Here is a 23,560-nt window from a genome sequence, read left to right as displayed (position 1 = left end):
AATAGAAAGAAAAGTGAGTGAAGTGGTGGGACCTCTTTAATGTATAAAAGGAAGATAGTGGAGCAAAAGTCGTGTGAAAAGAAAGTAGAAGTAGTGTGAAAAGGAGGAGGAAAAAATGGGAAGTATGTGAACCATTACTATTTTTGGTAAGTTTTGAAATGTAAAAAATTGAATAAAACATCTAAAAAAGAAACGATAAAAAATCTGGTCGGACGGACAGAGTACCTAAACTTAAGAAAATAAAACAGTGTCCTACCCGTGCTTCACATAATGTTCAAGCTTACAAATAGTTATGGAGAAATTATTTCAATTAAATTCTAGCCCGAGTTGGGTCCTCGCCTAAGTCAGTCCCATTATCTTTTTACTCGGCCTGCGCGTCGTATGTTAGTTTCTGGGCCTACTCTTACATGAGTACTAACCTAGCCAACTGCTATTGGGTTTAGAAGTGGTTGGTGTTGATGAATTAATTCGGCATAAAAAACCTCTTAACTAAGTTTGACAATAAAATCAGCCAAGGTACCGATCACCGTATTTTAGGAGACATCCGTAGCCTTCATGATTGTTTGTAGACATGATAATTTGGTATACGACACCAAAAGTTTAATTTTGATTTTCAATATTTCATACACGAACACGAAAGTATAAAAAGACGAAAGATACACGAACTAAATAAATAAATAAAATTTAAAAATATATATATATATATATTATACTTATTTATTATATATTTTTTAATTAAATTAAGTTTATATTTTATACAAATAACAGAATAGATATTATGAATTTGTTGTATGTCTAAATCTATTATTTGTCACAAAAAAATGTAAAAATAATAAATTTATTGTGAAATTCGTGTATTTTCGTATACAAATGTATATTTTGTGTACATCTCATTGCGGACCGTTCGTGGTACATGGAAGGTACACGAACTTTTCGTGTACTTAATGTGTATAGTTCGTGTAGATACGAAATAATTCGTTTTATGTAAGTGTTCCAGAACTAATATATGAAACCTAAACAGTTCGGGTTCGAGTTTAAGATGCTTAACACGAAAATACAAAAATACACGACACGAACTGTTTGTCAGGTCTAATTGTTGGTTGTTTAGTGTGTATGTGCCTAGTGTTTTAAAAAATCTATTATATTTTTTCTTTTCTATTTATACTTGCGGGGATTCCCTAGATGTTAAGAGGGCTAGTCTACTCTATAGGTGGATGAGAGGAACAAGCTATTTTGGGTAGTTGAAGTTCGAGTCCAATTTTTGGGATGACTTAGGCTGTGTTCACTTCATGGAATGGAATGAGGGGAGAATGGAATGAAAAATTATATAGGAGTTTTAAGAAGAAAGAAGAAAATATGAGATAATGATGACAAAATATGAATGTAGTTAATTTGTTTGTGAGAAAGATTGTGAAGAAACATGATGTTCAAATGGAATGAGCATTCCTTCTAAAACATGTGGGTTAGAGTTATAGTTAATATAGTAAGGTTGGAATGATTGAAGGAATGAAAATTATATACATTTTGTTTGATGAACACCATTTTAGAGTACAAAATTCATTTCATTCTCCCTCCATTCCATTCATTCTAAGTGAACACAACCTTAGTCTTGGAGAAGATGCCACATGTTCAGCTGCTTGGGATGACGAGTAGAAAGCTTACAAGCTGATGTGTCACATGCTATGCAAAGCCTCCGGGTTATTATTGAAATTTTGTGCAAACTTCATGAAAGTTCTGGAATAATTGAGAAGTCAGATATGAATTAATAGGTTCATGCATTAGAAAGTTCTTATAGTTTCTGCATTAAATATCACTACATGTAACCTAAATAGGCTCATGCATCTAATAATTATTTAGAATATTCTATTGTTATTATAAAATGTACTCTGCATATTTGCACAATATTAGAACTCAGAAATCAGAATTCATTCACAAATAAGTCCCTTGTTTCTAAATAGTAAAGCAGCAGCAGTGTGTGTTTTTGTGTGAATTTCTGCCTAAATTATTAAGGCCCTTTTTGTTTACCAGAAGCAGAAGCTGCTTCTGGCTTCCACTTTTCTTGACCCGTTTGCGTAAAAAAGCATAAGCACTTTTAAGAAGCTGGGAATCCTAACTTCTCTCTCACAGCTTCTGCTTCTTTTCCAAACACTTTATTCATTTATTTACTTCTCACTTCTGCTCCACTTCTTTATTTTAAGCAAGAAGTCACTTCTTTTAAGTTTGCCCAAACGGCCCCTAAGTCTCATCTTGGGCCTGTAGTTAGTGGTTCTACCTACAGTTTAGAGAGTGTTCTATAATTCTCTCTATTTGGGTGAGGCTTTTAGTTTTTCGGGCTATCAGAAGCCTATCCTAAAAAGGCCGTAGGCTTGGGAGAACATCGGTAGTAGGCCGTGTTTGAGAGCTTACGGTTCTACTGGCCGACAGACCATCATATTCGAAGATTATGGAAGGACAAATTATAATTTTAATAGATCGATACTATTAGAGGGTTAACGTAGCTAAATAATAAATTTTTTTTAATTTTAATCATGAAAAACATACCCAGTTTCATCTAAAATCTATTTAATATAAGAATAAACTTTTCTAATAAATTATCGTCTAAATCATAATTACACAAAACATTCATATATTTTGTAAAGAAATACAATATAAGAACACACGTTCTTGTTGATTAATTACTTTTATTTTTTGTAACCGATCAAATTTATATATTCATTTTACTTTTAATATGTGAATATTATATATCAAATAGAAATTTTTTCAACAAAATTAGTTATAATAATTTATCATATTTTAAAAATAATATATTATTTTTTTATCATTATAAATAAATATATTATCATAGTATTATAATAACGGTTTTTCTAGTGTGTGCCTATGGGCACATGCTAAGCCCGGAATTTTACAAGTTTGTGAGATTTTGATTGTCTCTTCTATCTTAATAATGGTGGACCCCCTCAAATACAACAACCACACCAATGAAAACCTCCCAAATTATCAAATTCCGCGCTTAGCATGTGCCCATGGGCACACACTAGACAAACCCTTATAATAAATGATAGAGATACTTTTCATAAATCCCACTTTCGACAAAAACGGAGACTAAAATCGTAGTTATGACAATACCTATATGATAATTTACATGGTTTAGATAAATTTTTTTTGAAGAGAAGATAATTTTTAAAAATAATATACTACATAAATTCTGAGTTAAGAATTTTTCAAACAATTTGTAAAAAAAAAAGAATTTTTTCAATAAAAGGTCTAATAAGTGAAGCTATTCAACTCAATGGAAAACAGTATAGTAAATTCTTCATTTCCTTTAATATGAATTGCTTCCCTATATGATTTGATTCCACATTTTGGCTTCGATGAATTTTATTTATCCCGAAATCACACCATATCGTAAACTGCCGCGTTCAAGTCCTCCCCGGCCCCACCCACCGCCACGTCACCCCCTCCCACAACACCAATCCCCCCACCTCTCCTCACATCAAACCTCATTTAAAAGGCGCCATTTCCTCCTCCCCCAATTTAAAATCCCCTAAAAACCCTAACATTTCACTTTCTCTGTGTTTTCGGTTTCGTATCGTGTATTTTCGTGTCGTGTTCTCGAGTCGTGCTGGTAATTGAAACACCCACACACCATGCTCTCCCACACTTACGCCACCGACTCGCAGACAAAGTCCGCCGAGCTCGCCGCCACCATCGCCGCCGCTACCTCGCCGGCGCAAATCGCCGACGCCTGCGCCGCCGTGGAGTCGTTCCTCGCCAAACGCACACCCGAGCAGAACAAATTCTTCTTCACCACCGCCTTCCCAACCCTAATCTGCAAGCTCTTCGGTTTCGAAGACGCTCCGTCTTCGAAACCCAACGGCTGGACCGAAATTATTGCTAATTGCGGCGATTCGGAGCTTAATTCCAAAGTTTTCAATTTTTTATCGCCGAATAGTGTTCTAATTTCTTCGATTTTTGCGGCTGATCGTTTGTCGCAGGTCAAGTATGTGTTCCCGACGGAGCGATTACCGGAGTGGATGCGCTTCATGTTTCGTAACGAGAGGGAGGTCAGTGTTTTGTCAGAGCTTTGTCCGTTGTTTAGAGGTAGAGTTTCGAGTAATGCTGGTTGTTTAAATGAAGTTAGGTTAAATGTTTTTGAGTACTATATGTTTTGGTTTGCGTATTATCCTGTTTGTAAGGGGAATTCTGAGAGTTTTGAGACGGTTAAGGCTCCGAGTGGTGAGAGTAAGAGGTTTAGGTTTGAGAATTGGGCGTATTCGATTCCGGTTTTTTCTCAAGTTAAGAGAGGTGGAGGTGAGCCGAAGAGCGAATGTAGTTTGTATGTTAAGCTTTTGTATGCGTATTTGAGGGAGTATGTGACCGTTGGTGAGTTAAGCAGTTATCAGCCTTATCGGAGCTCGTTGCTTCATTATTCGGGTGGTTGTGATGATTTGAGTGGTGACAAAGCGGAGTTTGTGGTTTATACATTGATGCATTTTTGGTTGGTTGATAATGATTTTTCGCCGCTTCCTGTGAATGTGTGTAAGTCGTTTGGTGTGAATTTTTCGTTTCGGAGTGTTTTGGGGGAGACTCCTCCTACGGCTGGGTTGGGTGAGATTGTGAATGTCTTTGTGAAGTATTTGAATTTGATTTCGATGAACCTTGCTGATGGATCAGATAAGGTTGCATCTATTGAGAGCCCAAGGTGGGGTAAATTAGGGGGTGGTGGTGTTGTGAAGTCAGGGGATGTGGGTAATCGTTCTGTTGGTTCTTGGAATGCATTGATTAAGAGGCCATTGTACCGGTTTATATTGAGGACGTTTATATATTGCCCAATGGAGACTTCTATCAAGAATGCATCTCAGGTGTTTTCCCTTTGGATTAACTACATAGAACCTTGGAACATTAGCTCTGAAGATTTTTCTGGTCTAGATGTAAATGCTGGGGTGTCGAGCAATGGTACTAAAAAGGAAGTACAGTCTTCTTCAAGTGGATATTCTAGTTCCTGGCAAGGCTTTGTGTTGATCAACTATTTGTTCTATAGTTCCTTGGTTATGCATTTTCTAGGATTTGCTCACAAGTTTCTCCATACGGACACAGAAGCAATTGTACAGATGGTATCAAAGGTTTGATTTCCTGATCAGCTTTTTTTCTACACATTTCTGTTCTGTCTATTGGGTTCACTAGCACTATGGCAGTCTTGTATAATTAGTTTAAGTGTATTGGTGGCTTTTTTGATACAGTGTATAGGCTCCTCTGTTTGTAATCGAACCACTAATGAGAATAATAGGTTCGTAATCCATCTCGGGCATTTAAGTTGCTCTGAGGGATTTAAGGGTTGCACTGGATAGTTTCAGTCCTAACTCTGTCTTTTCTTTACTTGGAAAATATAGATGTGAAACAAGGTGGATGTGACTTTAAGATAGAAAATTCTTAACAGGAAACTTTAAGATTTATAGAAATATCGCATTAGTAAAGACGTCCAATTGTGGAAGTGTAAGGTTGCAACTTTCACATTTCAGATCTTAATTAGAAAACATTAATATTTGATAGAAATATTGCATTATTACAGACATCCAGATGTGCAAGGTTGCAATTTGCACATTTCACATTTGTTCCCTTCTCATACTGTTATTTCTGTATTGTTTAGTAATCAACGAGTTAAATATTACTTAATTTAATAAATTTAGATACCATTGAGAAAATACAGAGCTGCTACTTTTGCACAGAAAATGATTTAGGTCAGGCAGAGGGAAACAAGATTGAAACTATGGACATATATTTGTAATATTAGAACAAAATAGATGCAAAGTAAACAATATTATTACATTAAGCAGATAAGCTACTATTATTCCATGTACTGGGATTTCTGTTGTGTTACCTATATGTGCTATTGTGGTCTGGGCATCCTACAGATGTTTTGATTGTTTCACTTGATTTCATATTGTTTGTGTTTGTACTTATTGATGAAGTTGCAAAGGGTAGTGTAAGTCTCAGCAAGAATGTTTTTGTTTTTTTTATAGTGCATAGGGCTAGTTAGAACCAATTTAGTTATGGTGGAGCATCAGATTGCTGTCTATGGCAGACCTTTATAAGTGAGTGCTGATTAAGATGTGTTGTGTAAATGTTTTGTCCAAGTCATTTTTTTTACCTGGATAAGCAGAACACAAGAGGATAAATAAGAGTTAAAATCAAATCGTTCTGTAGTTAGTGATGTTCAACATGGTTTTGCATAGACTATATATAGAAGCGTAAATTGCTTCCATGGTCCTGGCAAATGCTTGATGGATACATCTGAATGAACCACAACAGAAAGCTACTTGTGTTGAATTATAGAGGAAGCTGATGCAAGGCTATCAGATTAATAATTATCTGCTATATTCCTCTTTTATAGTTTCTTTGAGCTTCTTTCAATTTATGGGCGCCGGTGGGATACTTCTGGTAAGCTTACATATGGGGAATCTAAGTTACCTGGACTCGGCTCAACATGGTTATGTGTCCGAGTGTCGGTCTCGGCAATATTTAAAAAAATTTACGTGTTTTTTTTACCTAAAATAAGTGCTGGACTGTCTATATCCATGTTCAAGTATTGAGTGTCCGACACGGGTAATTCAGGCAAAATGAAGAGTTAGGGTAACAGTGAGAATTTGTCTTTTATAATCAGTATGTATTTTTATCCCAAGATCAGTCCGTTATAGTTTCCATTCGCTTATTTTGTATATGTTTCTTGTATTTCTTTCGCAGGTCTTAAGCATATTGACATCGTCCAGGGAGCTGATAAATCTTATAAAGAATGTGGACACTGTCTTCCATTCTAAGCCTTCTGGGTCATCCAAACCCATGCACAACAACTTGTACAGATTTGTTCCATCAATCAGAGAACAACTGCAGGTATAAAGACATATCTGCATCTCTTTTGTGTGGGCACGCGCGTGCATTTTTTACTCTTGCTCAGATGTTTATATGTAAATCCCTTGTTCTTTTTTGCTTTACAAGGACTGGGAGGATGGATTGTGTGAAAATGACGCTGATGGCTCTTTCTTGCATGAGAATTGGAACAAAGATTTGCAGTTATTTAGTGATGGTGATGATGGCGGACAACAGCTGCTACAGGTTTATTTCCCCCTCTCTTCTTTTAGCATATAGTGTACTTAAATATATCTGTATGAACTATATAAATTCTAGGAACTGAAATGGTGTCATTCTAAATGTCAAGTCTCACTCACTAGTCACATTGTTATTGCAGCTCTTTGTGTTGCGTGCTGAGTCGGAGCTGCAGACTGTCTTGGGAGATAATCATGCTCACAATATGGCTTGTTTAGATTCTATCAAAGCCCAGATGGGGTGCTTATTTGGTAACTCTACTCCAAGGAACACACAAGCAGTCCCCGAGACAAGAGAAAATCAGCATCCACGTGATGAGATATTTAGTCCTAGAATGATACGCAACAAGAAGCAAACCGGTACGAAATACAGGGGTGACTGGTTGAAGCGACCAGTCTCTAATGATGAGATTGCATGGCTTGCAAAGCTGCTTGTGACTTTATCATGTTGGTTGAACGAGAAACTTGGCCTCAATCAGAGTGGAACTACCGATAATCAAGGCGCTGCTTGGTCCTATGTCGAGGTGTCGGGAGGCACAAGAAGTGTGAATGGACCTGCAGACACAATGAAAGTGGTGTTCTTGTCCGTTGTATTCTGGCTTATTTCAGTAATTAGGGCAACAGTGAAGCTCATGAGAGACCATGGCATGAAGGTGAACTTGCGGATACTTGCTTCAAAGAAGATCATGATATCACTGCTTATGCTCGTTGCCTTCAGCATCTTGAAGAAAGCAGTTTCCCCATCCTAAACGCTGTATATATTGTAGTTTAACCATAAAGAAAAGAAAAACCAAAAGTGTTTTATTATAAAAAAGAGAAGATCACAAAGAAAAAGTTTGAACAATGGGTGGAGTCAAGAGTTAGAAGTCTCCTAGTTTTGGTGTTTTGTTGCAACATGTGGGAAACAATGTACTCTTTTGTGTTGGCCGCAATCGCATGAAATCTTATTACATATTGGTCAGTGAAAAATTACTTCCTCTCATTTTCTGCAGTCTAACATTATCATAAATCGATATTATGTTATAAGACTGTTATATTTATTGCTTCCGAATATGTTTAACTCTTGTTCACCTCAAGGAAAATGAACGAGACACAAGGATGGTCTTTAAAGTGATCAATTTCAAATGACTAGATTGCATGCTTGTAAGACAGAAAATGATGAAAATTGTGCCCCTAGTTCACAAGAGAATATGGTGTGAATATGAACCTGAGGACGCTGAGCCGTTTTCTATAGGAGTAGTTCTTTGAGCCTTTTTCTAAAGGAGTAGTTCTTTTAAGTAGTCTCATGATCGTAACTGTATGGAATTAATAGTCTGAAAAGTAGTCCGATGATCGTAATTGTATGGAACTAATAATCTGTTTAGAATAAAGCTCTAAACACATGTTTAGAGTCTTTTTTTTTTACATATGTTTAGAGTCTAAAAAGTAATGTACTTTTTTTGTAAAATTTTCAAGAAAAAAGATTAAGTTTGCAACCAAATGTAATTCAACGCATACATTTTTTTCGTTGAAAAAAGTAGTGATTTTTTATTTATTTTTCAAAGGATTAGAGTTCAGCATAAAATGTTTAACTTTTAAATAATTGTTTAAGAATCCTACTATTATAATTGTTCCAAAATATAAAAAGTAATAATGATGATGATTATGATGATGATCTATATTTATTTATTGAAATAATTTATTTAACTTCATGTTGCATAAATTTTTAAATATAAATTTATACAAATCTTTACTCATATTAATAACCATCATAAAATAACCGAACATTCAAAAACTAAAATATATAGTCCAAAATCCGGTTATTGAAATTATTTAATTATTACGCTCTCCATCGTCCTGATTAATATATGTTGGGGACGTGAATCGGCAAACCCTTTAATATTCTATAAAGTATACTTTGTAATTTATTTTTTAAAATTTTTGCGTATTAATTAAATTATTTTCAACAGTAAAAGTATTAATTTTGATGGAAAATAAATTAATCATATAAAATTAGGTTAATGAGAAGCAAATGATCAAATAAGTTCTCAAGCAATATGTTCTTCACGACCAAAACAAAACTTTATACCTAACTTACAAGAACATTCAACTGTAGTCCTGATCATCAATAATGAGTCTACGGACATGAGAAATTTTGGGAAAGTCGGGTCCCTCTTCACCATCTTGCCTTTTAAGCCTATCATTGAAATCTTGAGGCATTTGAGTTATTTTAAGGGACTTGAGGAACACAAGGCCTTCGGGAAGCTCCTCCAACTTGTTACATCTTTCAATAATCAAGTAGGAAAGGATGGGCATGCTTCCTTCCTCCACCCTCCATTTTTCAAGGTTTGTGAACTCGTGCAAAATAAGATGGGTGAGTTTAGGAAAACCGGTTGCGGAGCACACCATCTCCTTCCCCACATAGGTATCAGCAAACATATAGAGAACACGCAACACTGGAAGCATTTCTAATATTGGCATTGGGTCTTCTTCCAGGTATGATTCCCCTAAATTTAAAGTTGTAATACAAATTGTGGATACATGCAGCGGAAATATTAGACCCACCTCTGGGATACGCCCATATATTTTCAATTCCCGAAGGTTCAAATTTTCGGCATATACCAATTGTTCTAAGATCGTAAGATCATTGTTCAGCTCAATATCACAATAAACAATAGCGACACCTCAGACATGAAGATGCTGAGGAGGCTAAATCATCCAAGTTTTTCATCATTTCTTCCAGAATATCATAGCTACCCCTCACTGTTACCGTTAGTTTCCGAAGATTGATTAGTTCACGTAGATCCTTAACCTCACACCAACTAGTGTCAAAGTTCTCCAGGGTCTCTAACTTGCTCAACCTATTAAACCGTAATTTCGATTTCCTTCCCAAAACGTCAACTTTAAATTTCGGCAAATACAGATGCCGCAAACAATCCATCTTCACCAGAACATCTCTTGACAGCCATGGTAAAACATATATCTTGTCGGATATATCCAATTTTAGAGTTTGTAATAGCACCAACTTTTGTAGAGATGGAAAAATCAACAAATTAGTGTCCCTTAAACTGAGATATCGCAAGTAAACAAGGGACCCTACTGCTCTTCCAAAATTAATATGAGAAAATGCACCAGAAAAATTGGTATAGTTCTCCACAGAAAAGACTTTTAGGAACCTAAAATTGGCAACATGTGAACCCAACGCCCATGGCAAACTTCTTGTTCCAAACTCACCGAGGAGTAAAATTGATCGATAGCATTTTTCATTGCGTTTCTTGGAAAAGTAGTAATTAGCTTTTTTGCTAGAATATTCCTCACCCAAATGAATTACAACTCGAGTGGAAGCTGACCTTGACTCTGTAGTAGATTTGAGATGAAACTCATTTCCACTTTGGAAATGTATTTCTTCAAAAAAATCTTCTGCTTTGGCTTGTAATAAAGACATGTCTCTCATAAGGTCGTGCAGAGAACAATCTTCAAACTTTGTAAGTGATGATTCCACATTGTTAAATCTCACTTGAACCATACTCCTTTGGACCAGTTCTCCCATGTATGATTCGGCCACTTGTATCATTGTTTCTCCTTCTCTTTTGTCACTCGAGAGTATCATTCCTTCTGCGATCCATAGCTGATACAAAGTCTCTATGTCTATCGATTCATCTTCACTAAACTTAGATAAATATAGAAAGCATGGCTTCAGCTGAGGCGGTAAATCATTGTAGCTCCATATTAAAAAACTTAATATTTCCCTTTGATAGTCTTTATCCAGTCCTTTACCTGCCTTCAGGGATGATTTACTATCACGATATACCTTCTCCCACTCTCTCAACGACGGTTTTGTTACAAGAATTCCACCCAAAACGACTATAGCTAGCGGAAGACCAGCACAATGTTCAACCATTTCCCTTCCCAGTTCTTCCATCCTTTTTACATCTCTGGTAATGTCTGCAACAAACAAGAAACAGGAATCAAATGTGTGTGTATATATAGGAATACACTCATAAGCCAAGATAATTTCTAATTTAGTCGTTTAAGTAATGCAAATGTTTAAAAGACAGGTTCAAGTTAGAGCCCTCTATGACCTTAACTCCAATAAACTTCGAGTCAACACGAGAAAAATTACTAAACCTTCTAGAGTTTGTTAAGGTTGTTAAACAAAATATGTGTTTCGAGCTCGAGTTTTTTAACTCAACCTCAAGAGAGCACTTAATGAACTGTTAGATCCGTTTACAATTCTAATACACAGGTTTGTAAACGAACTAACGAATTCAAACGAACACGAACAAAACGTTATTGAACAGAACAATGTTCTTTAAGGATGTCGGAAAGATCTCTAACCAAACTTATCAAACTCCGATAACCAAAAATATGGTTCGTTAAGGTTGTCGGACAAAATATATGGTATAAAAAAAGTATATGAACCATGATTACCGCAAGTAAAATTATGTACCTAGACAATTTCCTGTGTGAAGTGCTTTCAACCTGAGTAGCTCCCAACTTTGTTCGGGACTTAGACATTCTGGCTTGTGAATGAATCCGTCTAAATTTACATGCTCAGCAACCTCAGCATTACGACTTGTAAGCATTAATTTGCTCATGGACTTCCCGGCTGGAAATGCAGCTTTTAATGCATCCCAAGCATCAGTTGACCATATATCATCGAGAACTATCAAACATTTTTTCCTTCCCTGGATTTGTAGCATATACTCCACTAGCTTGTCAGTGTCCATATTAAGGATAGAATCTTTGTTCCCAGGGACGAGACATATGAGAATTCTCTGCAACACACGATCTGTTTGCCACTTCCGCGAGATTGTTACCCATGCTAAACCAGCTGCAAAGTGAGTCTTGATGGCAGAGTGATTGTATATCTTTTGAGCTAGAGTGGTCTTTCCCAGACCCCCCATTCCACAAATAGATATAAGTGGGTATGAATCATCAGCTTCATTCACCAAATGTCGCACCAAACACTCAACATCTTCATGAAATCCAACAAATATCTGTGGTTCAGGAGTAGTGAAAGAGTGAAATCGCTTTAGTTTTCCCGATTCTCTGTTGGAGGAAGTTGATGATTCAGAAGTTGGTCTGATATTATAATCAGAAAATAAATCGAAGAAGATAGACATCTTTTTTTGTATATCTTTCATCTTCCTTGAAAACTTGCCTCTGTTCATCCATTGAAATGGTTTTTTAGTGGATGAGGCTTTAATAACAAAACTTTCAACAGCATGTTCGGCTTCATAGGCAAGATCTCGTACATCCCGGAGCAAAATGTGGATTCTTTCTACATCCATCCTTGAATCAGCATCTGGTAAGAATGTTTTTATCCGCACGAGCCCAGCTACCGCGACTTCAATTTCATCTCTCACTTCCTGAAGGATTAGAGCTTTTTCAATTAACAAGTCAGTGAGCCTTCCCACAACAATCGACACAATTGCTTCAGCCATATTAATTTGTTATTCTTTGCCAGAAACCAAACAACCCTATATAAAGGAATTGAACTGCATGAAGCTCGCAAATTAAGAGCATGTAGAAACAAAGCTTAACAACCGATCAGCTCATAATTCTACAACTAACTAATAAACAATGATGAAATGACTCAGCATAAGCAAAACATCAATTTTTGCATCATCTCTATCAACAACTATTAACTCTACTTGCGTATTAAATAATCAGTAATATAAGAAGTCAAGCAGCATATACTTGTTTCTTTCTTCTGCACACTCAGAATATTCTCTATAATTGTTCACTGCTATTCCACTTGGCCGAAGCATATTAATTAGGTAAGAGCAACCCTGATGGTCTCATCCGGGGCCCTAGCCGTAGTTGTAGTTAGTACTCCTTCCGTTCCTTTGATTTATTTACTGTCTTTTTTACACACATATTTTAAAGATCATATAAAATATTTTTATAATATAATTTTAATTTCTTTTATATAAATATTTAATTACTAACTTTTATCGATGTCACGTCCCGCCACAGGGATTGTTAGTTATAGAGTCGGTGTTAGCATAGCTAGCACAATAAATAATTTGGGTCGACTATACTCGAGCTAGACCGGTCAAGTTTACACCAGAGAAAATGATGGGCCTGTTTGAGTTAGCTTAAAAATTGTAATTTCTTGCTTATAGTAAAGAAATGGAGTAGAAGTGAGAATTAAATAAGTTAATAAAGTGTTTGGAAAATAAACAGAAGCTGTGAGAGAGAAGATAGCATTCTCAAAAGTGCTTCTACTTTTTTACACAAACGGGTCAAAAGAAGCAGTTAGAAGCAAACCCCAGCTTCTCGTAAACAAACATTCCTGATAGTTGAACTGCATGGAATCAACAGAATAATACTACTATTAACCTACTCCTGTATATGGAGTTATTCATTATTTATTTATTTTTGACAAAATGCAAATTCATTTCAATAAATTAAAACAAGTCTAGTCGGGACAAATCTCCAACAGACAATGCAATCAGGTTGATAAACAATAAAACGAGCTAAACAAATAGCCGCATTGTTTCCAGACTGCTTAACACACTGGATACATTGAAACTAAAAATGAATACAAAGGCTCGAGTAATCCAGCCTACATCAATCGCGAAAATGGTAGCTTCACAATTGACCTTCACAATAGTTCCATGGCTGTTACGGTGTTCAGGCGACTCAGTTGTAAAAACTAAGCAATGAGTAACAAGAGTCCTCGAATAATGAACAACTATAATTTGTGAAAGGTGAGCACATGCGATCGCCACCGTTCCAAGCATACCCCAGCTATCTACATGCCGGGAGCCAGCTATAGACATGCCGAAAGTATTAATGATGCGATAAGTTAGATCTCCCAAAACTCCATCCAAATCATTCTCACTGATAACACAGAAAAACATAACAACCACAAGTGTAACAACGCAGAATCACCCAAAAATTGGGTACTAAATCAACACACGCCAAAAGGCGAGATGGGAAAACATGATCGGACCTTTGATTTCAAAAGATCTGATTTATTCAGAAAACAATCAAGCCCAAGCTCAAATCCGAAACAGATCCGAGAATAAAACTCGATTGGAATCTTCGAGGTATAAGCAACACTCGCTTTTATTGAAAAACAAAAAACCTGATAAATAGTGAATAAGATGGGAGAGCGAAAAGGATTTGGTGGATGAAGAGGATGAAGGTGAAGAATGGAGAAGTGACTACCAGTTTTGGGAGTCGACTCTCAAAACCCTAATTTGAGATTTTTTTTTTTTTTTTTGAGAAAAACCCTAATTTGAGATTAAACCGAACAAGTGTGAGTTATTCATTATTTAATTCCTAAATAAATGACAATCATTGATTCATTGTATACTAAACGATGGGCATGTAAAAGCAAAGTTTAACAACCGATTAGCTGGCGGAATTCTACGGTATATTACTAAACAATTATAAAATGACTCATATCAATATTTGTGTCACTTTCATCCACGACAAATAACGCTACCTACCTATTAAATAATAATTAAAATAAGAAATTCAGCACCTAATCCAATACAATCCTTATAAATTATCCTACTTGTTTATTAAATAATATTCTAACATAAGAAAATCAACACCTAATATAGTAAAATTTCTATAAATTAATATTCTGTAAAGTGATTAATTTTCTAAATTCATAAAAAATTTCATCTCTCAGGACCAATATTAAAATATAATAACTATTCTATCATAATAATTAATACTAGTTTATAACCCGTTCCATGCACGGTTGATTTATAATATTTATAATTTTATCGTTTAAATCATAAATTTAATTGAAACAGAAATCGATCATACTAACCGAATTTTTATATTTTTTGACTTAATTGATAATAAAAAGTTTATTAGAACACGTTATATATCAAGGAGGCCCGTAGAATAATACGAGCGGCTGATAAAACTCTACCGACCGATAAAATTATTAATTTTTCAATTTTAAAAGAATAATAATAATAATAATAATAATAATAATAATAATAATAATAATAATAATAATAATAATAATAATAATAATAATATAGCATAGTAGGGTATAAATAGATAGTATAGATCTATGATATTATTTTGAAATGATAACATGGAGTAATTAAAAACAGCATTAATGCATTTTATTGAAAAATATCATCGGTTGTATATTAATAATTATATATAATAATATTATCTTTTTATATGTATATTGCATGTGTTATTTTTAAAAAAACGATTTTTTGATTACGAATATGAAAATGATAATGTGTTTTAATCATAAAAAGTAGTTGCTATGTTATTCATAATCTAATATTATTTTTAGGAAATTGAGTGTTTTTAATATTATAATATTTTATTAATTAAAGATGTTTATGGGTCGAATACTAACAGGCTCACTAAACTCGAGTGACCGGCCGAACAATTGACCGACCGAACTTTTCATGTTTCGGCTTTAATGGTATAATATAGATTTATAATATTACTTTTAAAGTGAGACCGTTAAAGTATTTTAAAATAATGTTAATGTAGCCCGTGTTAATAATAGAAGCTCGGCTTTTTAGTTAGAAAATCTAAAAATGATAATTGTTTTAGTTAAAAAGGTAATTACTATGTTGCTCGATGTTATTTTGAAAGTTTGAGTTTTTTTATTTAGAAAATATTAAAAAGAAGATATATTTTAGTTAAAAAATAACTGATAAACTCGTATTTTGGCTCAAATACCGACCGACCAAACTTTTAATGTTTCGGTTTCAATAATATAGTATAGATATGATGATTGTAATTGTATAGAACTGATAGCTTGTTGTGAATATAAAACTTTGTTTTGCCCCAAGAGTATAAAATTAAGGATACACCATCTTTGTAGAATTTTTTGGAGTTACTATCTTTTTAAAAGTCTTATGAAAATATGATTGTAATTATTAATTAATTCCGGCAACTTGCAATCAAATTCGATTCAACACCAACAGAACTTCTTTGTTGAAAAAAGTGAACTTTTTTTTAATTCACATTTTAAAGGTTTAGAGTCCTGCAGTTGTTTAACTTTTAAATAATAAAAGTTAGTGTTTTAATTTTAATATTAATAATAATTTTCATAAAACTATTACATCTTCCATTGTAAGTTGTTTAAGGAATCCTGTATTTATAATAACTAGCTGAGAAGCCGCGCGTTGCAGCGGCTTATAAAAATTATATTAATACTTCAAAATTACTATACTATTGAAGTCGAAACATTCAAAGTTTGGTCGGTCGGTACTTGGGCTGAGTTATGAGCCTATTTATCTAATCAAACATCTTTTTTAACTAATACTATTATCTTTTTTATATTTTCTAACTTAAAAAACTCAATTTTCTAAAAATAATATTGGACAAGATAGCAATTACCCTTTTTAACTAAAAGACATTATCTTTTTCACATTCCTAACTAAAATCGGATTTTTCTAAACATATATAACACATGGAACATACATATAAAAAAGACAATATTATTATATATCTATACTATATTATTAAAAGTAAAACATTAGTCGAAATAAGAAAAGTTCAATTTGTCGGTCGAGTTTGGCGATCCGGTTGGTATTCAACCCCGAACCTCTTTAATTTATAACATATTATAAATTAGTCAGTATGATAGGTCGATATTTGGATTTACGCGTCTCTTTAACTTATTAATATATTCTATACGATATTATTAATCATTAATAACGAAATATTGATTGGTCGATATATATCTGGGTTTATAGGTCTTATTAAATTATAACATATAAAAATATATATTTTAACATCTTCATTAAAATATATATGTTCGACTTAATTTTTAATTAGCTATTTGAAAGACTTAACTGCTAACAATTTATTCAGTTGTTAAATAAAAAATTTATTTAATCATATTATTATATCATGATTTAATTTTCAAAATAAAATTAGTTAAATTTAAAATATATATAATATAATAACACATATTATAACCGCCCGTGCATTGCACGGGTTATAAGCTAGTATATTTTTTACAGTCGCTATTATTGAAAATTGGATTCAGTTATATGTAAAAGTATTTTTTAACTCTTTTATATTAAAAACTACATTAATCATACAAAACTATGATTGAAAATGAAAATTTTAATAAAATATTATAAAATTTTGAAGGTATATTTAAGATTTTTTTTTTGAAGATAAAGGTATATATAAGATTGTTTGATAAGTTGCTACTCAAGCAATTTGTTCTTTGGGATTATAACAGAAAACGTTACGACCTACAAGAACATCCCTTATAAGAAATCGTATACCAGATCGTCGATGCGGACTCTACGAACGTGAGAAATTTTGTGAAAGTCGGGTCCTTCTTCATCTTCTCTTATAAGTCTATCATTGAAATCTTGAGGCATTTGAAATATTTTTAGTACTCGAAGGGAGTTGAGGAACACCAGGCCTCGTGGAAGCTCCTCCAACTTGTTACATCTTTCAATAGACAAGTATAAAAGGATGGGCATGCTTCCTTCCTCCACCCTCCATTTTTCAAGGTTCGGGAAGCTGTCCAAAAAAAGATAGGTGAGTTTAGGAAAACCGGTTGCCGAGCACACCATCTCCTTCCCCACATAGGTATCCGTACACATATGGAGAACATCCAACATTGGAAGCATTTCCAGTATTGGCATTGGGTCTTCTTCTAGGTGTGATCTCGCTAAAGTTAATTTTGTAATACGAATTGTAGATACATGCAGCGGAAATATTAGACCCACCTCTGGGATAGGGCCATATATTTTCAAATCCCGAAGGTTCAAATTTTCAGCATATACCAATTGTTTTAAGATCGTAAGACCATTGTTCAGCTCGAGATGACAATGACTAATAGTAACACCCAAGTACCTCAGACATGAAGATGGTGATGAGGCTATATCAGCCAAGTTTTTCATCATTTCCTCCAGAATATCATAGCTAGCTATCACTGCTAGCGTTAGTTTCCGAAGATTGATTAGTTCACGTAGATCCTTAACCTCACACCAACTAGCGTTAAAGTTCTCCAGTGTCTCTAACTTGCTCAACCCATTAAATCGAAATTTCGATTCCCTTCCCATAAGGTTAACTTGAACTTTAGGCAAATACAGATGCCGCAAACAATCCAGCTTGACCAGAACATCTCTTGGCATCCATGGTAAAACATATATCTTCTTCTTCGTATCAAATTTGAGAGTTTGTAATAGCATCAACTTTTGTAGAGATGGAAAAACCAACAAATTACTGCCCCTTACACTAAGATATCTCAAGTAAACAAGGGACCCTAATGCTCTTCCAACATTAAAATGAGAAAATGCACCAGAAAAATTGGTATAATTCTCCACAGAAAAGACTTTTAGGAACCTAAAATTGGCAAAATGTAACCCCAGTGCCCGTGGCAGACTTCTCGCCCCAAACTCACAGAGGAGTAAAATTGATCGATAGCATTTTTGATTGCGTTTCTTGGAAAAGTAGTAATTAGCTTCTTTGCTAGAATATTCCTCATCCAAACGAATCACAACTCGAGTGGAAGCTGACCTTGACTCTGTAGTAGATTTGAGATGAAACTCATTTCCACTTTGGAAATGTATTTCTTCAAAAAAATCTTCTGCTTTTGCTTGTATTAAAGACATGTCTCTCATAAGATCGTGCAGAGAACAATATTCAAACTTTGTAAGCGATGATTCTACATCGTTAAATCTCACTTGAACCATATTCCTGTGGACTAGTTCTCCCATGTATGATTCAGCCACTTGTATCATTGTTTCTCCTTCCCCCTTGTCACTCGAGAGTATCATTCCTTCAGCGATCCATAGCTGATACAAAGTCTCCAATTTTATCCATTTATCTTCACCAAACTTTGATAAATATAAAAAGCATGGCTTGAGCTGAGGGGGTAAATCATTGTAGCTCCAAACTAAAAAACTTAATATTTCCCTTTGATAGGCTTCTCCCAGTCCTTTCCCCGCCTTCAGGGATGATTTACTATCACGATATACCTTCTCCCACTCTATCAACGATGGTTTTGTTACAAGAATTCCACCCAAGACGACTATAGCTAGCGGAAGACCGGCACAATGTTCAACCATTTCCCTTCCCAGTTCTTCCATCCTCTTTACATCTCTGGTAATGTCTGCAACACACAACAAACAGGATTCGTTTACAAGTCTAATAATACACAGGTTTTTAAACGAACACGAAAAAAACGTTATTGAATAGAACAATGTTCTTTAAGGTTGTTGGAAAGATTTCTAACCAAACTTATCAAACTTAAGTAACAAAATATATGGTTCGTTAAGGTTGTCAAACAAAACATATGGTAAAGAAAAAATTATGTGAAACATAATTAACCCAACTAAAATTACGTACCTAGACAATTTCCTGTGTGAAGTGCTTTCAACTTGAGTAGCTCCCAACTTTGTTCGGGACTTAGACATTCTGGCTTGTGAATGAATCCGTCTAAATTTACATGCTCAGCAACCTCAGCATTACGACTTGTAAGCATTAATTTGCTCATGGACTTCCCGGCTGGAAATGCAGCTTTTAATGCATCCCAAGTATCAGTTGACCATATATCATCGAGAACTATCAAACATTTTTTCCTTCCCTGGATTTGTAGCATATACTCCACTAGCTTGTCACTGTCCATATTAAGGATAGACTCTTTGTTCTCAGGGACGAGACATATGAGAATTCTCTGCAACACGCGATCTGTTTGCCACTTTTGCGAAATTGATACCCATGCTAAACCAGCAAAGTGAGTCTTGATGGCAGAGTGATTGTATATCTTTTGAGCTAGAGTGGTCTTTCCCAGACCCCCCATTCCACAAATAGATATAAGTGGGTATGAATCATCAGCTTCATTCACCAAATGTCGCACCAAACACTCAACATCTTCATGAAATCCAACAAATATCTGTGGTTCAGGAGTAGTGAAAGAGTGAAATCGCTTAAGTTTTCCCGATTCTCTTTTTGAGGAAGTTGATTCAGAAGTTGGTATGATATTATAATCAGAAAATAAATTGAAGAGGAGGGACATCTTTTTCTGTATATTTTTCATCTTTCTAGAAAACTTGACTCTGTTCATCCGCTGAAATGGTTTTTTAGTGGATGAGGCTTTAATAACAAAAGTTTCGACAACATGTTCAGCATCATAGGCAAGCTCTCTTACATCCCGGAGCAAAATCCGGATTCTTTCTACATCCATCCTTGAATCAGCGTCCGGTAAGAATGTCTTTATCCGCGTGAGCTCGGTGACCGCTAGTTGAATTTCATCTCTCACTTCATAGAGGGTTTGGGGTTTTTCAACCAACAAATCAGCGAGCCTTCCCACAACAATCGACACAATTGCTTCAGCCATATAAATTTATTTAACCTATTCTTCTCCCAGGAACCAAACAAGTAGTTAAAAATAGGATCGAGAGAGTAATAAAGTAGTAAAAATGTATTGGTGTCATGAGCACATTAGATTCTCTATTGCTGATCACTATTCCCCTTTGCTGTATATTAATTAAACTATTCTATATGACTCTGAGACAGTCTTGAATCATTTTCATGGTTCTTTGGTTGCAAAGTTCAACAATAAGTCATCATGCTTCTGCAATAATTCATTAAAACAAAAAACAAAACTTATATTACAAAGATACATACCCAACTCTACTAGCGGAGACGGTGACTTCGCTTTCAGACTGTTATCTCTTGTCTGAGTTCACTCTGCTGCTTGTTTTGCTATCTCTTCTCTGGTCCAGATCTGTATATATGTGATGCACATATGTCTAATACAGTCCACTGCTTTGACTCTGACCTTTTTAAATCATTTTTTTTTTGTATCGGATTTAGTCAAATCCATATTCAGATCCATTTATTTTTTTATTGGTTAACTGCATACTGTGGTGGATTCATGTATAGAATAAAGGATACGCACTTTTAAAATGTGTGTGAGTGCTAAGAAATGAGAGTGTGAAATGGAGTATAATTTAAATATTTTTTATATTTTTGGTATTCCCATGCCAAATACTCATTTTCCGGACTCCCCGTATTTGCGTCCAGTACTTCCCAGATCTCAGGTGTTTTGGCTTGGGATTAATTATATAGAACCTTGGAACATTAGCTTTGAAGATTTTTCTGGTCTAGATGTAAATGCTGAGGTGTCGAGCAATGGTACTAAAAAGGAAGTACAGTCTTCTTCAAGTGGATATTCTAGTTCCTGGCAATGCTTTGTGTTGATCAACTATTTGTTCTATAGTTCCTTGGTTATGCATTTTTTAGGATTTGCTCACAAGTTTCTCCATATATAGTTGTGTTGTGTATATTTTTGACCAAGTCAATTTTTTATTTTTTTAACGTGGATAAGCAGAACATAAGAGGATAAATAAAAAATAAATTAAATTGGTCTGTAGTTAGTGACGCTCAACCATAGTTTTGCATGCATAGACTATAGATAAAAGCCTAAATTGCTTCAGCGGTCCTGGCAAATGCTCGATGGATACATCTGAATGAACGACAACAGAAAGCTACTTGTGTTGAATTATAGAGGAAACTGATGCAAGGCTACTAATTAATAATAATCTGCTATATTCCTCTTTTATAGTTTCTTTCGGCTTCTTTTCATTTATGGGCGCTGATGGGATACTTCTGGTAAGCTTATATATGAAGAATCTATATTACCAGGAGTCAGCTAAAAGTGTCCAACATGGTTACCTGTCCGAGTGTGTCTCGGTAGTATTCTGAAAAATTTACATGTTTTTGGCCTAAAATAAGTTCTGTAGTGTCTGTACCTATGTTCAAGTGTTGAGTGTCCGACACCGGTACTTGAGGCAAAATGAAGAGTCAGGGTAACAGTGGGGAAATTTTCTTTTATAATTAGTAAATATTTTTATCCCAGGATCAATTCGTTATAGTTTCCGTTTACTTATTTTGTATATGTTTCTTGTATTTCTTGTGCAGGTCTTAAGCATATTGACATCGTCCAGTGAGCTGATGAATCTTATAAACAATGTGGACACTGTCTTCCATTCTAAGCCTTCTGGGTCATCCAAACCCATACACAACAACTTGTACAGATTTGTTCCATCAATCAGAGAACAACTGCAGGTATGAAGACCTAACTGCATCTCTTTTGTGTGCGCGAGCGCATTCTTCAACTCTTTTTCAGATGTTTATATGTAAATCCCTTGTTCTTTTTTGCGTTACAAGGACTGGGAGGATGGATTGTGTGAAAATGATGCTGATGGCTCTTTCTTGCACGAGAATTGGAACAAAGATTTGCAGTTATTTAGTGATGGTGATGATGGTGGACAACAGCTGCTACAGGTTTATTTCCCCCTCTCTTCTTTTAGCATATAGTGTACTTAAATATATCTGTATGAACTATGTAAATTCTAGGAACTGAAATGGATGGTGTCATTTTAAATGTCAAGTCTCACTCACTAGTCACATTGTTATTGCAGCTCTTTGTGTTGCGTGCTGAGTCGGAGCTGCAGACTGTCTTGGGAGATAATCATGCTCACAATATGGCTTGTTTAGATTCTATCAAAGCCCGGATGGGGTGCTTATTTGGTAACTCTACTCCAAGGAACACACAAGCAGTCCCCGAGACGAGAGAAAATCAGCATCCACGTGATGAGATATTTAGTCCTAGAATGATACGCAACAAGAAGCAAACCGGTATGAAATACAGGGGTGACTGGTTGAAGCGACCAGTCTCCAGTGATGAGATTGCATGGCTTGCAAAGCTGCTTGTGACTTTATCATGTTGGTTGAACAAGAAACTTGGCCTCAATCATAGTGGAACCACCGATAATCAAGGCGCTGCTTGGTCCTACGTTGAGGTGTCGGGAGGCACAAGAAGTGTGAGTGGACCTGCAGACACAATGAAAGTGGTGTTCTTGTCCATTGTATCTTGGCTTATGTCAGTGATTAGGGCAACACTAAAGCTCATGAGAGACCATGGCATGAAGGTGAACTTGCGGATACTTGCTTCAAAGAAGATCATGATATCACTGCTTATGCTCGTTGCCTTCAGCATCTTGAAGAAAGCAGTTTCCCCATCCTAAACGCTGTATATATTGTAGTTTAACCATAAAGAAAAGAGAAACCAAAAGTGTTTTATTATAAAAAAGAGAAGATCACAAAGAAAAAGTTTGAACAATGGGTGGAGTCAAGAGTTAGAAGTTTCCTAGTTTTGGTGTTTTGTGGCAACATGTGGGAAACAATGTGCTCTGTTGTGTTGGCCGCAATCGCATGAAAACATATTACATATTGGTCAGTGAAATATTATTTCCTCTCATTTACTGCAGCCTAACATTATCATAAATCGATATTCTGTAATAAGACACTTATATTTATCGCTTCCGAATATGTTTAACTCTTGTTCACCACAAGGAAAATGAACGAGACACAAGGATGGTCTTTAAAGTGATCAATTTTAAATGACTAGATTGCATGGCTTGTAAGACAAAGAAAATGATGAAAATTGTGCCCCTAGTAATTCACAAGAGAATATGGTGTGAACATGAACCTGA

At 35.1% G+C, this 23,560-nt stretch overlaps 3 protein-coding genes across 5 annotated transcripts; 1 reads left to right on the top strand and 2 right to left on the bottom strand.

Moving 5' to 3' along the window:
• The first annotated feature begins 3,480 nt into the window (after positions 1 to 3,480).
• On the top strand, positions 3,481 to 23,560 carry LOC108205828 (uncharacterized). 2 transcript variants are annotated; one of them, XM_064086486.1, is made up of 4 exons: positions 3,481 to 5,123; positions 21,984 to 22,130; positions 22,233 to 22,349; positions 22,487 to 23,560. In XM_064086486.1, exons 1-4 carry the CDS (start codon positions 3,648 to 3,650, stop codon positions 23,090 to 23,092), a joined length of 2,346 nt encoding a protein of 781 aa, XP_063942556.1. In that variant the 5' UTR covers positions 3,481 to 3,647; the 3' UTR covers positions 23,093 to 23,560. The 2 variants fall into 2 exon arrangements, with proteins under 2 accessions (XP_063942556.1, XP_017231410.1); XM_017375921.2 differs by lacking the exons at positions 21,984 to 22,130; positions 22,233 to 22,349; positions 22,487 to 23,560 and adding exons at positions 6,742 to 6,888; positions 6,994 to 7,110; positions 7,244 to 8,069 and having other exon boundaries at positions 3,487 to 5,123.
• Positions 9,559 to 12,724, bottom strand: LOC108208591 (probable disease resistance protein At1g59620). Its single transcript, XM_064086487.1, has 2 exons — positions 11,530 to 12,724; positions 9,559 to 11,024 (listed from the first exon to the last, which is right to left on the bottom strand). The coding sequence occupies exons 1-2, from the start codon at positions 12,524 to 12,526 to the stop codon at positions 9,742 to 9,744; spliced, it is 2,280 nt and encodes a 759-aa protein (XP_063942557.1). The 5' UTR covers positions 12,527 to 12,724; the 3' UTR covers positions 9,559 to 9,741.
• LOC108207104 (probable disease resistance protein RF45) lies at positions 17,234 to 20,824 on the bottom strand. 2 transcript variants are annotated; one of them, XM_064086485.1, is made up of 3 exons: positions 20,688 to 20,824; positions 19,407 to 20,412; positions 17,234 to 19,170 (listed from the first exon to the last, which is right to left on the bottom strand). In XM_064086485.1, the coding sequence occupies exons 2-3, from the start codon at positions 20,395 to 20,397 to the stop codon at positions 17,312 to 17,314; spliced, it is 2,850 nt and encodes a 949-aa protein (XP_063942555.1). In that variant the 5' UTR covers positions 20,398 to 20,412; positions 20,688 to 20,824; the 3' UTR covers positions 17,234 to 17,311. The 2 variants fall into 2 exon arrangements, with proteins under 2 accessions (XP_063942555.1, XP_063942554.1); XM_064086484.1 differs by having other exon boundaries at positions 19,407 to 20,417; positions 20,688 to 20,822.

Source organism: Daucus carota, chromosome 2 (genome assembly GCF_001625215.2).
Source record: "Daucus carota subsp. sativus chromosome 2, DH1 v3.0, whole genome shotgun sequence".
Taxonomy (NCBI): domain Eukaryota; kingdom Viridiplantae; phylum Streptophyta; class Magnoliopsida; order Apiales; family Apiaceae; genus Daucus; species Daucus carota.
The sequence above is the reverse complement of the archived record's forward strand: the minus strand, read 5'-3'. Positions and strand labels throughout refer to the sequence as shown.